This window comes from Scylla paramamosain, chromosome 1, assembly GCF_035594125.1.
Source record: "Scylla paramamosain isolate STU-SP2022 chromosome 1, ASM3559412v1, whole genome shotgun sequence".
Lineage (NCBI taxonomy): Eukaryota > Metazoa > Arthropoda > Malacostraca > Decapoda > Portunidae > Scylla > Scylla paramamosain.
The window spans coordinates 31698707-31712692 of record NC_087151.1 but is presented as its reverse complement, the minus strand read 5'-3'; the positions used below and the strand labels follow the sequence as shown (position 1 = coordinate 31712692).

The window sequence follows — 13986 nt, the reverse complement described above, 5'->3', positions numbered from 1 at the left end:
AACAAACTTTCCTCCTTTCTCTACATCGTTTAAAACGTTTAGATCTACTAAGATTATAGATTGTTCACTAATAGATCGTTGTGGACGTATGGACGATATTTTGCGCTGTCTGGTAAGAAGTACTTTGTGCGCACAGGAACTACTGCAAGATACCGGCGTTATTTGTGGCTATCGCAGTTAGCTGCAGCCCGCGGTGGTGGGTTGGTGTAATCCTCTCTTTCCTCCTTCCACCACGAGTCGAGGAATGTGTGGCGGGTCGCTTTTGCTCTCGTGATGCTTCTCGGAGATAAGCTCGCACCTGTGGTATAAGTGAAGGAAGGCATAAACGAATAGAGAATATTTAACAATGACTTAGTTACTCCTCAAACAGAAGACTCCATTTTTTGTGAGCCGTCAAAACAAGTCACAAACAGCTGATGCGGGGGAGCGGAACACCTGCAGGCGTACCGCCATGCCCACAAGTAATCCCAGGTAGCCGGGTGTGTGATGACTTCCAAGAGCATAGTGTAAGTAATGCATGAATCTCATTGCGTAGTGACAGGCCAACAAAATACTTCGAGACCGGATTTGATTGGGTGGTTCATATGTGCTAGATCACGATTGTTTGCTGATGGCCCATATCCCTTGACCCGTGACACCATCGAAAAATTTACCGACGAGGTTTTGAATCCGGATATGAATAACAAAATGCGGAGCATTGATAGTAGTCCGTGGGTAATAAAGTATATTATCTGGAAGCTAAGAAAAAAAAAAGGTACAGAACATTATATATGCGCATATATACACGTTTTCATGAAAATTACCGCTCTTCAACCTTTACCCTTTCAGATTCACGTAAGCTACCGCCATATGAATATCAGCCATTGCATACATATGTACCTCTCAAGGGTATCTTCATAGCACTCCAGGTATGTCAAGCTCAAAGAGAGATGGGTTACATTATGCCCATTGCTGTATACCAGGACAGTATAACCCACGTCTAGAAAAAAAATCCCTGCCCTCGGAAAAAAATATAAATAAATAAACAATAATAATAATAATAATGGGTTGAGAGACACTATTGCTTTGTCTTGAGAAGGTCCAGAGGAGATGGAGAAAGAGAATTGAGGGGGTTCTTTGGTCTAACCTATGCTGAACATCTTTCTTGTTTGAAGCTCTATTCTGTCAAAGGTCACCTGATCAGAGTTGACTTAATCATGATATACAAGATTCTCAATGGCCTTTGTTATCCTGAAAATTTGCTTAGGAATGATGTACAAGATTCTCAATAGCCTTTATTATCCTGAAAATTTGCTTAGGAATCTTAATGTTAGGACCATGGCTCATTCCTTCAAATTGGCTATTCCTTGATGTAACACCAAAGCCAGAACTTGTTTCTTTTCTGTGAGACTCCTGGACACTTGGAATAACTTGCCTGTTGATTTGTTCAAGCACCAACATGATAGGTCTTGTGGTCACATCTTGTATGACTTTGAGTGAAGTGTTCAGTGCCATTTTGGTGAAGGCATACTAGTTGACCTTATGTCACCATCAAAAAATCATTCTTGCAGTCTTGCTCATAGGCTTCATCTGTGTCCAGATGAGGTTCATCCCCTTTCCCCCAAATCCCTCAAACAAGCTTTGGGACCTGGTGGGTAAGTGTAGTTTTTGGGGTGGGGGAGCCAAATTTGGATATTCATGAAAAATCTAATAAGGATGAGATGCCTTATTTTGAAGACTATGAACATTTCTAGCCTAACCTAATGTTACCAAACCTAAGCTAACCTAACCCTCTTAAGGACACTGACATAACCTAATCTTACCTCACTTATCCTAACTTAATTAAAGGGGGTTTCATCCCACCTGGACCCATGTTAAGGACACTTACCTAACCTAACTGGGGTGCTTTGCCCACTTTGGACCCTCACCTTAAGGACAATAAACAAACCAGGGGGCTTTGCTTTCCTGGGCTGTCATTAAGGACAATAACCTAACCTAACCTGACCTAACCGTATACCTTATTAGGAAGTGGAAGGTCCAGGATGTGGTTGGTCTACCTTCTCTTCTTCCTTCTGAAAGGGTACTGGTGCCACAAGTTGTTCAGCACAAGATTGATTTCCGGCAAAACACACTACGATCTTAAGAAATGTACACCCAAGTCATCTTGCTTATGGAGCTGTACAATAAAATCCCAGTATTTAGATTTGCATCCACTGGACTGGGCTGTCATTGTGACATTGAGTACCCTTGTGGGTAGCCTGTTGACTGCTGTTGCTGCCACATATACACATAGTGATTGGCTGAAAATAAATGACGTATTGGCTGGAAGTAAATAATGTTCAATGATGTTCTAATGTGTCATTAAGAAGACAGCTCTCATTGGCTGAACGAAAGAGGTACAAGTGAGCATGCACCATTCCATACTGGAAACCAACATAGTAACACATGCACTAATTGAGCCATAAATTATCATGATAACAATATTGGGTTATTAGTTTTCTGATAATTATTTTTCCTTCATTATTGACTCTTTGGTACTGCTGATACTTTTGGTTCCAAACTAGTGAAAATCAATAATTTAAGTTTTTGGAACATGACCATGTTAAGTTTTAAACTTTTGAAATCAAATCTAGTTATGTTACTTAAAACAATACTTTTCAATAGTGAAGAGACAGGATAAATATTGAATTTGAAGTTTTCTAAGATTTTTTAAAGTTTTCTAAGATAAAGATAAAAAATAAAGATTTGGATTTATCAGCTTTTTTTTTTTATTTAGAACATCATTATCATTATTGCTAGTATCAAAACTTTGGATTTATCAATTTTTTATTTAGAATATCAATATCATTATTGCTAGTATCAGAATTTTGGATTTATCAATTTATTGGGTATCACTTTATCAGGTAATAAATTTATCACTAGTTATTGGTTATCGGTTATTGCCGATAAGGTTTCCGTCATCGATTTGTCGGTTATCGCGATAAATTTTTTCGTTATTGCTCCCAGCTATGGCTACATTCAATCTGTTTCTAAAAAGGGTGATTGCTCCTATCCTTCAAAATACTGATCTTTATGCAGCTTTGATTTCTTGTCTTATCAAAGCTTTTCAGTCTATCCTTAGTAGGAAGATTCTTATGCATCTGTCCATTCAGTCTTCTTTCTGAATTCCATAATGGACAGTCCAGTGGTGGTTTTGCTTTTCTTAATGAATCTTGGTCATCATCTCTTAAGCATTTTGGTGAAATCCTTGCCAGCCAATTGCATATATCAGAAAATTTTGATAGAGTCTGGCACAGATCTTAAATATCTAAGCTTCCTTCATATGGTATTTATTCATCTTCTTGCACTTTCATCTCAAAATTCCTTTCTTGCCATTCTGAAAAGTGGTAATTCACAAGGCTTTGTCCTATCACCTACTCTCATGTCCACAATCTTTTCAGCCAAACTTCTTGTCCTACCCACTTTTAAGCTGACATTTCTACACTGCATTTCTCAGTATTACTTCTCAGGCAGCCATTTCAGTAAGAATGATGCAGTTCATGTTGATAAGTCATAGAATATTTAACTTTTGACCTTTCTCTTATTTCTAAATGGGCAGTGTTGCTCACTGCCCCAAAGACTCAATTCCTTGGGCTTTATTTAAAAAAAAAAAAATCTTGACTGTTAGTTTTACACATCTCATACTAAAACAGCTTTCATGAAGCTTATGTTTCTATGTTGTCTCCGTTATTCCTATTTTTCCTCCCAGCTCTCACTCTGTGAAGGGGCCTTACCTATTCTTGTACAAACCATACTTGTACAGCCATACTTAACTGGGTGGAGTCCAAAGCTTTTCATCTCATCAACTCCCCCTTCTGTATCTGACAGCTTTCTCTTGATATGTTCCTGAACTTTTTCAGTTTGTTCATAATCTATAACAAGAGGGTCAGATGTGTTATTTCTTTTACTAGAATCTTGCTTCTGTTATACTGAAGCTTACAAAGCTTACATGCAGATATTAAATTACTGACTTGGGTTGAAGAGTTAGTTTAATATTAACATTACATTTGTTTTACTTATTATTATGGTACTATCTGCAGATTTTACTGTAGAGATGCTGGAATAGTGCATTTGTGATAATTTGTATGAAAGACGAAAAACGAAAGTGATAGCACACAGCCCTAAGGGAAGTGTGAATGAGTTCTCAACTCAGTATCACCCTTGGATAGAATATAGAAGAAAGAGAAAGTATACAAAAGATGCCATATATTCTGGTAGTAAACACCAATCATCACTTCTGGGAAAGGCCAGCCACCTCAGATATAATTTGTTATCATATCTGTAACTTCATATCACACCATGATTTGTGTGTGTGTGTGTGTGTGTGTGTGTGTGTGTGTGTGTGTGTGTGTGTGTGTGTTGGAGGCGGGACAAAGATGGCTATGATGTAGCTATTATTTCTTTGTTAATTCCTTCATCTATCGTAGACACTTTCTGCAATGATAAAACTGGAAAATAATATATATACAAGCAGTTGATGTGGAGGCTATTAAAGATGACTATTTATTAAAGTGTACATAGATTATGTGAGAGATTATAGCTGATTGTAAAGATAGCTTTTATTCATTAGAAAAATTTATTGAAGTATCAGATAATATCTTTGTCCATCAATAAAATGTAATCTTCCTTTTCTGTTACAAATTTTCATTGGAATATCTGATAATTTATCTGTCCATTGTTTTAGCTTCTGCTACATTATCATTGGTTGTTGTTTCTATTATGTCATTTGGCACAGTGTTACATTTCAATACTGAACATAAGATTCTGTCATTCCCAGAAAATTGGCTTGCTTGTGACTATTCAGTAGTAAATTGTTTATTGATAAATTTTGTTGAAGTCTGTCCTATTATACTTACTTATTGAGAGTACCTTGAGGAGATTGAGCAGTGGATGAAAGAAAATAAGGAATTAGGTAGGTATTATTTTTTTTTTAATATTAACGGTATCAGATTTTCTTGTTATAGACATTACCACCTTAAATTTATAAAGTTTTAGTAATGACCCAATCCATGTACAATTTGTATATTTCTCTTTCAGATTATCACAAGTATTCTTGTAGCATTAGCTCAGCTTTTAAGACTTGCCACTTGAAGCATAGTGGTGACAATTATGGAATCATCCTACTTATACTTCCTGCCTCTCACAGTCTTTGTGCTCTTCCCAGCCACCTTCATCATCACGTAAGTTGAGGGAAATTCAGCTTTTTGTCTTCTTTTTGTACTACTACCAAATCTTTTCATCTACATTTACTCTTGACCTTATATTGTTTGCATGTCTGTATGGAGAGAGAGAGAGAGAGAGAGAGAGAGAGAGAGAGAGAGAGAGAGAGAGAGAGAGAGAGAGAGAGAGAGAGAAAGTTTTCAAGGTTTTCTCTTGTGGCTTTTTCAACAGATACATCATATCAATCTTACTGAAACACACAGAACCAGATTTTCCATACATCAGTGATACAGGAACCTACTCTCCAGAAAGTTGTATTTTCAGTCAAGCTCTGAACATTGGAGCATTTGCAAGTAAGATGTATTATCATCCATTTAGTTGTGTTTACTTTTGTAGCTATGAATTGTGATTGATCCTTTAAAATGTTATCCTGATACTGTGCTCAGCCAAATAACATCAAGTGCAATTTTTTTTTTTTTTTTATGTGGATTTCTCAGATTAAGCTCCTTGTATAAGCTCATATTTTGTTTGCATGTTGAGTTGCTTTATCCTGCTTTTTAAATGAAATTCTCTTTATGTACTTTGCATTGAAACACAACCTTTATTTTCCTTGCAGTACTCGTCACAATCTACATACGCTTCCGTCAGATTGCTGAACTGTACCGCAACCATTCCTCTTCAGCCAACATTGTGAGGCTGAATCGTGTTGGTCTTTGTGTTGGTTCTCTAGCAGCTCTTGGTATATCAATTGTTGCAAACTTCCAAGAGACTAATGTATTTTTTGTGCATATAACTGGAGCTCTAATTGCATTTGGCCTTGGAACCACATACCTATGGGTTCAGGTAAGTAACCATTGTTGCAGAGATAATCTTGTGTGGTTCTGAACCCATATTTATATTTATTTTTCCTTCAACTGATGTATTGCCCTTATCTATATAACTTCTGGTTCACTATAAATATCTGTACTTGTGTGGGAAGATTTTTTTTTTTTTTTTTAAAGCATCTACCATCCTAATATCTTGTAGTATCCTCTTAAATATCCAATCTCTAATGGTCACAGTAACAGATTATTAGAAGTTGGTATAAATATGTTCATTGCACAACTTGAATATGCAGTGTCTGGAGATACAAATGGTGAAGATCCAGTCTACTTTTATAAATCATCAGTAATGGAAATATTGTGACTTAAGCTGATAAGTTTTTAGATGAATGAACAAAAATGTTAAAGTGGAACTCATAAAAAAATCATTGCAGATATTTTAGGTTGTTATAAGTTAAAAGAATTATGAATTTTTTGTAGCACAGAACTTATGAAACCACTAATTAAGAGAGAAAATAATTATCTTGCATATCCCACTCAGCTGAGCTGTAGTGTAGTACATCCTTTACTTTCTCATATTTTATATATATATATATATATATATATATATATATATATATATATATATATATATATATATATATATATATATATATATATATATATATATATATATATATATATATATATATATATATATATATATCACTTGCACTGTATTATATTGGAGCTAATATATCTCACATAGAATTATTGTTTGTTGTGTCTCATTCTAAAGCTTACTTTCATCCCATACTCATACCCATACTCAAAAGCTTTTCATCTCATCAACTCCTCTCCTCCAACTGACTGTCTTCAGCCTCTTTCTCATCGCTGCAATGTTGCACCTCTTGCTATCTTCTGTCGTTATTTTCATGCTAACTACTCTTCTGATCTTGCTAACTGCATGCCTCTCCTCTGCCCATGGTCCCTATTCTGTTCACCTCTTAAATGCCTCAAATGTCATTCATCCCTTTCTCTGGTAAGCTCTGGAACTCCCTGCCTGGTTCTGTATTTCCACCTTCCTATGACATGGAGTCTTTCAAGAAGAAGGTTTCAAGACACTTATCCTGTAATTTTAGAATGCTGCTTTCAACTCAGTTTGGGGACTGGCATCTCAGTGGGCCTTTTTTTTTTAATTCCAGTTTTGTTGTCCATGGCTGATGCCCCTCTTACATAAATAAATAAAAAAAACCTTAAAAGTATTATTATGCTCTTCCATCTCCTTGCAGGCAATGTGCTCTTACCAGACTCATCCTCTGGTGAACAGTTTGGCCATGGCTCATATACGCATGGGGCTGGCAGTTGTGGCTTCCATCTTCTTTGTGGTGGGTTGTGTTTGTGCAAGTATTGCTCATTCACAATTCAATGGTGAGTATAACATTGTTGGAATGAATGATATTGGAATAGTGTGATATTGTCAATTTTTTTTCTCTCTTTTTTTTTTTTATCAATTAGAAACTCACTGAGTTAAAATATGATTCCATTAAATGAAAACTCAATTGTAGTTATGTAGTTGTAAGCAACATGGATTCTTTTCCAGGTGATGACCCTCGGAAGTGGTACCCTGAGGATGGGGGCTGGGGCTTCCATGTGGCCAGCACTGTGTCTGAGTGGGTGTGTGCTGCAGCCTTCAATTTCTTTATGCTGACACTTGTGGATGAATTTAAGAGCATTTCTATGGACCCTCCCCAGGTAATGAGAATTTATATGTAGAAATATTTTACTTTGAAGTCTGGACAAATTTTTTGATATCTAGAGCTTACTTTATAAAGGCTTGCAAATGGATGTTATTGTCAATTTATGTTTTTTATGTTTATATGTTTATAACTTTGTTGATGTATTTTGATTCCAGTAAATGAGAAAAATTACCTTATAATCTGAAAATGCTTTAGCTATGGGAGAATGACATTAAATTACACAAAGCCACTCCTAATTCCATCTGTCCTTCATTCTTACCTGTCCTGATAAGATTTCAGTATGAATTTTATTATTATTCTAATCTGTTTTATTTTGGGAGGAATTCTGAGAGTGGTTTGTTTATATGAACCAGAAATATATTGTTTATTGTTTGCAAGTAGGAATCTTATCTCTCTCTCTCTCTCTCTCTCTCTCTCTCTCTCTCTCTCTCTCTCTCTCTCTCTCTCTCGCTCTCTCATGCTAGAAATAGTATGGAATGACTGGATCATTAATGTATGAAACCATATTTTTAATGCTTTAAGGCCAAAATGCAGTCATACATTTAACTAAGTAAGTATTTTTCTCTTGCAGGTGTATGTATCTGTGGATACGTTAGCACCAACACAATACAGTGGGATTGGAGAACAAGATCAAACGACAGATGATGTACAAGCTATTTTGTCATCTCATTCATACATTACCTGAGGAACACCCTCCCAGTCAGCTAGTCACCTGCCTGCTGACTGCTTCGTGGAGGGCATGGGAGGGAGCAGTGATGATTTGAGACATTTGCCAAACTTTGGGGAGGAAAGAAACAATAATCCCGAATGGCAAAAAGTTAAGTTGCTCTTAAGCAGCTGCTTCAATTTTTCATGTGAAGGAAATGTTCTTTTAGATGATGAAAATATATCTTGTTTAGAGGACTCCCCAGAAATGAAAAGAGATGAAGCATCCAGCAATAGAGAAGTTTCTGACTCGGTAGTGTGTGATGATGAAAATGGTCATGGAGTTCTCTCATGCATTACATCTCCAGAGATTCATTCCACTGATTATTTAACTCAGAATGGATCATCTGCAGAATGGGAAAAGAACAAGTTGTATCCTGATATCAAGAAACAGTCAGGCAAGAACTATAACTCTTTTGAGTCTTCTCCTCCCCTGGATGAAATCACAGATACCAAAGAGGCTTCTATGGGATCGCCAGGTCTCTTGACTGCAAGTGATGAACTAAGGCCCTTGATTTCCAAGTATAATTCTATGTTTTATAAAAATGATGGAAGTGTTACAAATGAATATGATTGTGTTGCTAAAAAGGACAAGTTCTATAATAAGGTTTTGCCATTCCCTATCATGAGCAAAAGTTTTGGTTCTCCAGAATACTCAGGCGCTGTAAATTCTTTAGTCAAATTTGATGATGATACAAATTCACATTCTGTATCTTTAAATTATAGCAAAGATATGGAATGTAAAGGTAATAACTTTTCAGTTTTTCAGAAGCCTGTTATAGCAAAGGATACAATGATCCTCTGCAATGACTTAGACAGTGATTGCCAAGTAATTCCCTTATCTTTTAGCCCAAATGTCCACCCAGACATGGGCTTAGTGCCTCCAGTTAACAGCCAAGTGTCCATGAACAATAGTGTGCCTCCAGGAACTTTAGTTAGCTCTTCCTGTAATAGTAATTCATTGGTAACTTTGTTGAATCAGACCAAAGACTCCACCCATCCAGCTTCTTGGCCACGAAGGCGGCCCCAGTCACTTCGTGTAGCCATGTGTTATTCTGATCCTGAGCATCTGCAAGCTAGTTTAGAAAACCCTTCACCTGTTGTTAATTTACAAGAAATAGCATTAGAAGACATGTCAACAAATTCATTAAAAGACTGTTTTTCAAGAAAAATGAATATATTATCAAGTCCAATAAGCTTCAATAGCTTGGCTGTGCAAGATGAAAGTAAGCTTAAATGTCCATTAAATGAAAATCCTAGTGAAAAACAAGAGCTTTCTTCAGAAATTTGTAGAAAAGATGAAGATAGGGTTATATTAAGAGATACAAAACCAGATGATGGTAATGATGATACTGCAATCTCAACTAAGGATAATGTTTTACAGGCATCAGATGTTTGTAAAGAATCTTTCAACTCAGTAACAGAGACTTCCCATACAAGCAATTCCTTCACAAATGCCAGCCAAAGACATGTGGAATCTGAAGATTGGGGTCTAAAATCTCCAAGCAGTGACAAAGAAAATGACCCAACAATACTTTCTGTACGACCTAAGATAAAGAGTATCAATACTTCTCACTCACCAAAGAAGAAAAAAATGTCTCCTTTGAAAAAGCACAAGTCACCTAGAAAACATAAACCTGATGTTATGAAAGAGGTTCCATCAAAGTCATTGTCACCACAGAAATGTGAAAACATCAACAAAAAGGACAGTTTATGCAGTAGAGAAGAAGATGTGTGGGCAGTTGATGATTTCTTGCCTATAAAGAAGCATCATCACAGTCAATGTGTAGAACAGCTAGACAAAAATTCAAAGTCGTCTCCCACTTTGACAGTAAAAAATTCTCTCTGTGGATTAGAAGTCAAGTCAGGCTCAAAATCTGAAAATGTTAAAGGTAATATGACACCTTTTTTTGATGATACAGATTTTAGCATGGTAAATAGTACATTTTCAACTGACACAGGCTATGAAACAGAAACAAATGTAAATTCAGTAAGTGGAGAGGACTGTGTTACAGTTGATGAAGTACCTAAATCAAAGGAAATATCAACATTACATTCAATGGCTCAAAGAAGTATTGTGCCTGATGTCAATTCCTCACTTTGTGTGCCCTCTGCACATTCTACTCCTATTAATTTATCAGGTCCTGCTACACCTAACACTGTTACAGATGATCTTACAGAATACTACAGCATTTGCTCTGAACTAACAAATTTAATTAATGTGTCTAATAATATTTCATTGCAAAAAGAAGCTGGTGATGACACTCCAGATTATCTTAGCATATCTTCTGAATTACCTGGAGTATCAAAGTTATTAGAAGACAGTCCTTCTGCTGATCTTGATATGCAACAGTGTTTTGTGGAGGATAATAAGAATATTGAACTCGCAGAAAATTCATCGAGACCAGACCAAGCTTCCCACAGCTGGGACTCTCAAGATTCCCCCTCAAACAGGGAGCCTTCAGCAGCTATTGAAACCCCAGTTGATCAAGATCCTCCGTCTCCCACTGAGAAAGAAAAGACTCCTTCAGACTCTTCTTTACCTTCCCCGGTGAACACTCCCTCACAAGAATTAGTTGAGGTGAAGTATGTACAGCTTTCACTTAGCATTGTGTTAGCCATTGTTCTTCATGCAATGCAAAGTATTTCCCAATTTATGTTAGAAATATTTCTTGCCACTGAACAAGATGATCGATGGGATTAGTTAGTAAAAAGTACATTGTTGTTTAGTTTGATGCTTTAAAGGTGTAAAATTGTGAAAACAAAAACCCTTAGCTATCACAGAAATGGGGATATAAATAGTTTATGCATCTGTGAGGTATGTTAACTGATATAAAAAAAATAATAATAATAATATAAAAAATATCAATTCAACAATTTATTTGTTATTTTTTTCAGTTTTTATATAAAGGTTCCCCTTTTTCAGGGCCACGATGGCACCTCCTAATGGAGGACTTTGGAGGTTGTATTTTTTCATACAGATATTCTTCATTATTATGTCAAATCATGTTCTTGTCCAGTGACTGAAATTCTGATGTTAAGTTACAGTGTGGGATCACTTATGAAATACCTACTTAAATGGTAGTACAGTATAGGGATCCATAGTAACAGAAAACATTTTTATATCAGGTAAATTTGCTTAACAGAAGCATAGTCTCAAAGTGACAGAGTTTATCAGTATCAAATGTATGTTTATTACTGTCATATTAATTGTCTTCTCTTATCAATTTTTATTTTTTGGGGGGGATGGCACAACTTGCCTTGGAGACAACATTTTTATATGTACTAACCCTCTTGGCTATGTAATTATGTAGACTGAGCAATAGTACAATGATTATTTGATATGGAGGATCATGAGAAGAGCTGACATTATGAGGAGTGTAAGAGATATTTGATGGTACTTACACATGATGTATTTGTACTCCATAAAACAATGAACGAAGGTCAGGATGCATTCCAGTACCTTACTGGCATAGTTCAGAACTTAATATAGTCTGGTAAATGTCCTTGTACTCTTGGTACTGATAAATAATCCTAGCAATTTGAGAAGTATCACAAAATGTCTTAAACCCTTGACTGGAGATTTCTCTATGATTATGCAACCAGGAGTTTTGTTCTTCACACTCATATTGATTATCTATGGGATCAAATACTGGGATATATATATATATATATATATATATATATATATATATATATATATATATATATATATATATATATATATATATATATATATATATATATATATATATATATATAATTCAGGTTTAGCAATGGTTGGTGAATAATTTCCCTCATAAAAGGTCAGCTAACCAGCATCTTATTCTTAATTTTTAATATTAAAAGTAAAGATGATCAAGGAAGTATCTGGATGTGATCTGAAAAAAAAAAGTATTTGTGGCAACATGATAATAAGATGGATGATATTAAGGAAACATGTTCTACTTAATGGTGTTACAGGGCAGGAGAGGCAGTTAGATATTATGTTATTGTTTTGTGGCTGCTGCTATCAGGTGGGTTTGTCTTACTTTCAGGATTTTATTGTTATTTACTTATTTACATAATTTATTTATATTTATTTATTTATTTATTTATTTATTTGTTTGTTTATTTATTTTATTTCTATTTTTATTTATTTATTTATTTATTTATTTATTTATTTTATTTATTTACTTATCTATTTATTTTTTTGCACTTGATCCTCCATTTGACGTACTTCATTTTGATAAACTTTGGATGCAACAGACAAATTCTGATACCTTAATGTCTAAAATATGGTGCTGTGAATGACCGTCCATTGTTTAAAATTTTTGCACTGAGCAGAGTAACTACAAAATCTGGAACTGATTACTGGTGTATCGTGGCCTGGGTGGCATATTGCTTGTGTCTTCATGTACATGGATAGTGAGCTCGCTGGTCCAAGCTATCGCTTTGAATAATGTAAAATAGATGTGCAACCATGGCCTATGGTTGGGAAAAGGATAGGGGAAGTATTGCTGTGGTAAAATCTTTGTCTTTATCTTGGAACCTCTCTCCCTTATCATTCTTTCCCTCCAGGCATGGCAGGAGGAGTGAAAAATGAATTTGCTGCATGCTAGGTAATTACAAGATTTGGTTAACCATAACTGTCTTTGTCCTTTCACCATCAGTCCTTCTGTTGGTTGCACCTGCCATGATGTCATCTGTGAGGAGGGTATGGTGTGATCACTTGATTAAAAATAAGTAAGAACTGCACCCTCAGTAACATGACATGCTTGCAGTGTTTATCTTGCATTAGGTGAGGATCACTGGTGACATGAGGGGTAGAGATGAGGTGTGATTACTGTGACATGACTACTGTAGGAAGGAATAAGTAAGGGAAGATGCTGAGAAATTAAAATTTTTTACTACATTGCATCCTTAGCAATGCTGTTTCTACCCTATCTTTTTCCAAGGGCTGGTGAAGCACATCTAATCCAGTTAGGTCAACAATGAAAGTCATAATGTTTTGTAAGAAAGAAGTGTTCCCAGAAATTAACAATGGTATGTTAGACTGAATTTCATCATAGGCGTATTGCTCTTCCCCAAAAAACAACACTGATTAAAAACTATACCTGTGATTAGTTTTTGCTATTACAGTACTGTATGTGAAAGAGAATAATAGCAAGCATTTCATTAATAACATTTGGAGAAGCTCCAAAACCATAAGACCAAAAGAAATAAGAGCATTATATAATATTATTGTAGAAGATTTCCATTTCTAGTGACAACTAAATGTATTGTTCTTATTTGTTTTTGCATTTTGTAGGCACTCAAAAATTTTGGATTCAGTACATGCAATATTTTTTTTCATGTATAAAATGCTGTATGGCAGTCAAAACCAGAAGGTAGTGTCACTTCCATCCGTGGTATTGTGTTATTTAGAACAGTCATTCTGTGATGAAATTCAGTCTGCTACACCAGTTGTCCTGGTTCCACCATCTCTAAATGCTATAACTCAGGATCCTGATATGAATGATACCTGCCAAGCTCTAAATGCTGTATGTGTGGGTTAGACATGA

General features: G+C 35.6%; 2 protein-coding genes across 6 annotated transcripts in view; one reads left to right on the top strand and one right to left on the bottom strand.

Moving 5' to 3' along the window:
• Positions 1-38, bottom strand: part of LOC135103841 (mediator of RNA polymerase II transcription subunit 18-like) — a 6498-nt gene extending 6460 nt beyond the window's left edge. The window contains exon 1 of the mRNA XM_064010715.1: positions 1-38. This exon is cut by the window's left edge and continues 96 nt beyond it. The gene's annotated coding sequence lies outside the window, so the exon portion shown is untranslated.
• A 251-nt stretch (positions 39-289) lies between these two features.
• On the top strand, positions 290-9615 carry LOC135103827 (DNA damage-regulated autophagy modulator protein 2-like). 5 transcript variants are annotated; one of them, XM_064010654.1, is made up of 8 exons: positions 290-471; positions 829-908; positions 5056-5198; positions 5410-5531; positions 5795-6021; positions 7271-7409; positions 7582-7733; positions 8310-9615. In XM_064010654.1, the coding sequence occupies exons 3-8, from the start codon at positions 5128-5130 to the stop codon at positions 8421-8423; spliced, it is 825 nt and encodes a 274-aa protein (XP_063866724.1). In that variant the 5' UTR covers positions 290-471; positions 829-908; positions 5056-5127; the 3' UTR covers positions 8424-9615. The 5 variants fall into 5 exon arrangements, with proteins under 5 accessions (XP_063866724.1, XP_063866715.1, XP_063866740.1 ...); XM_064010645.1 differs by having other exon boundaries at positions 290-506; XM_064010670.1 differs by lacking the exon at positions 829-908.
• The last annotated feature ends 4371 nt before the right edge of the window (positions 9616-13986 follow it).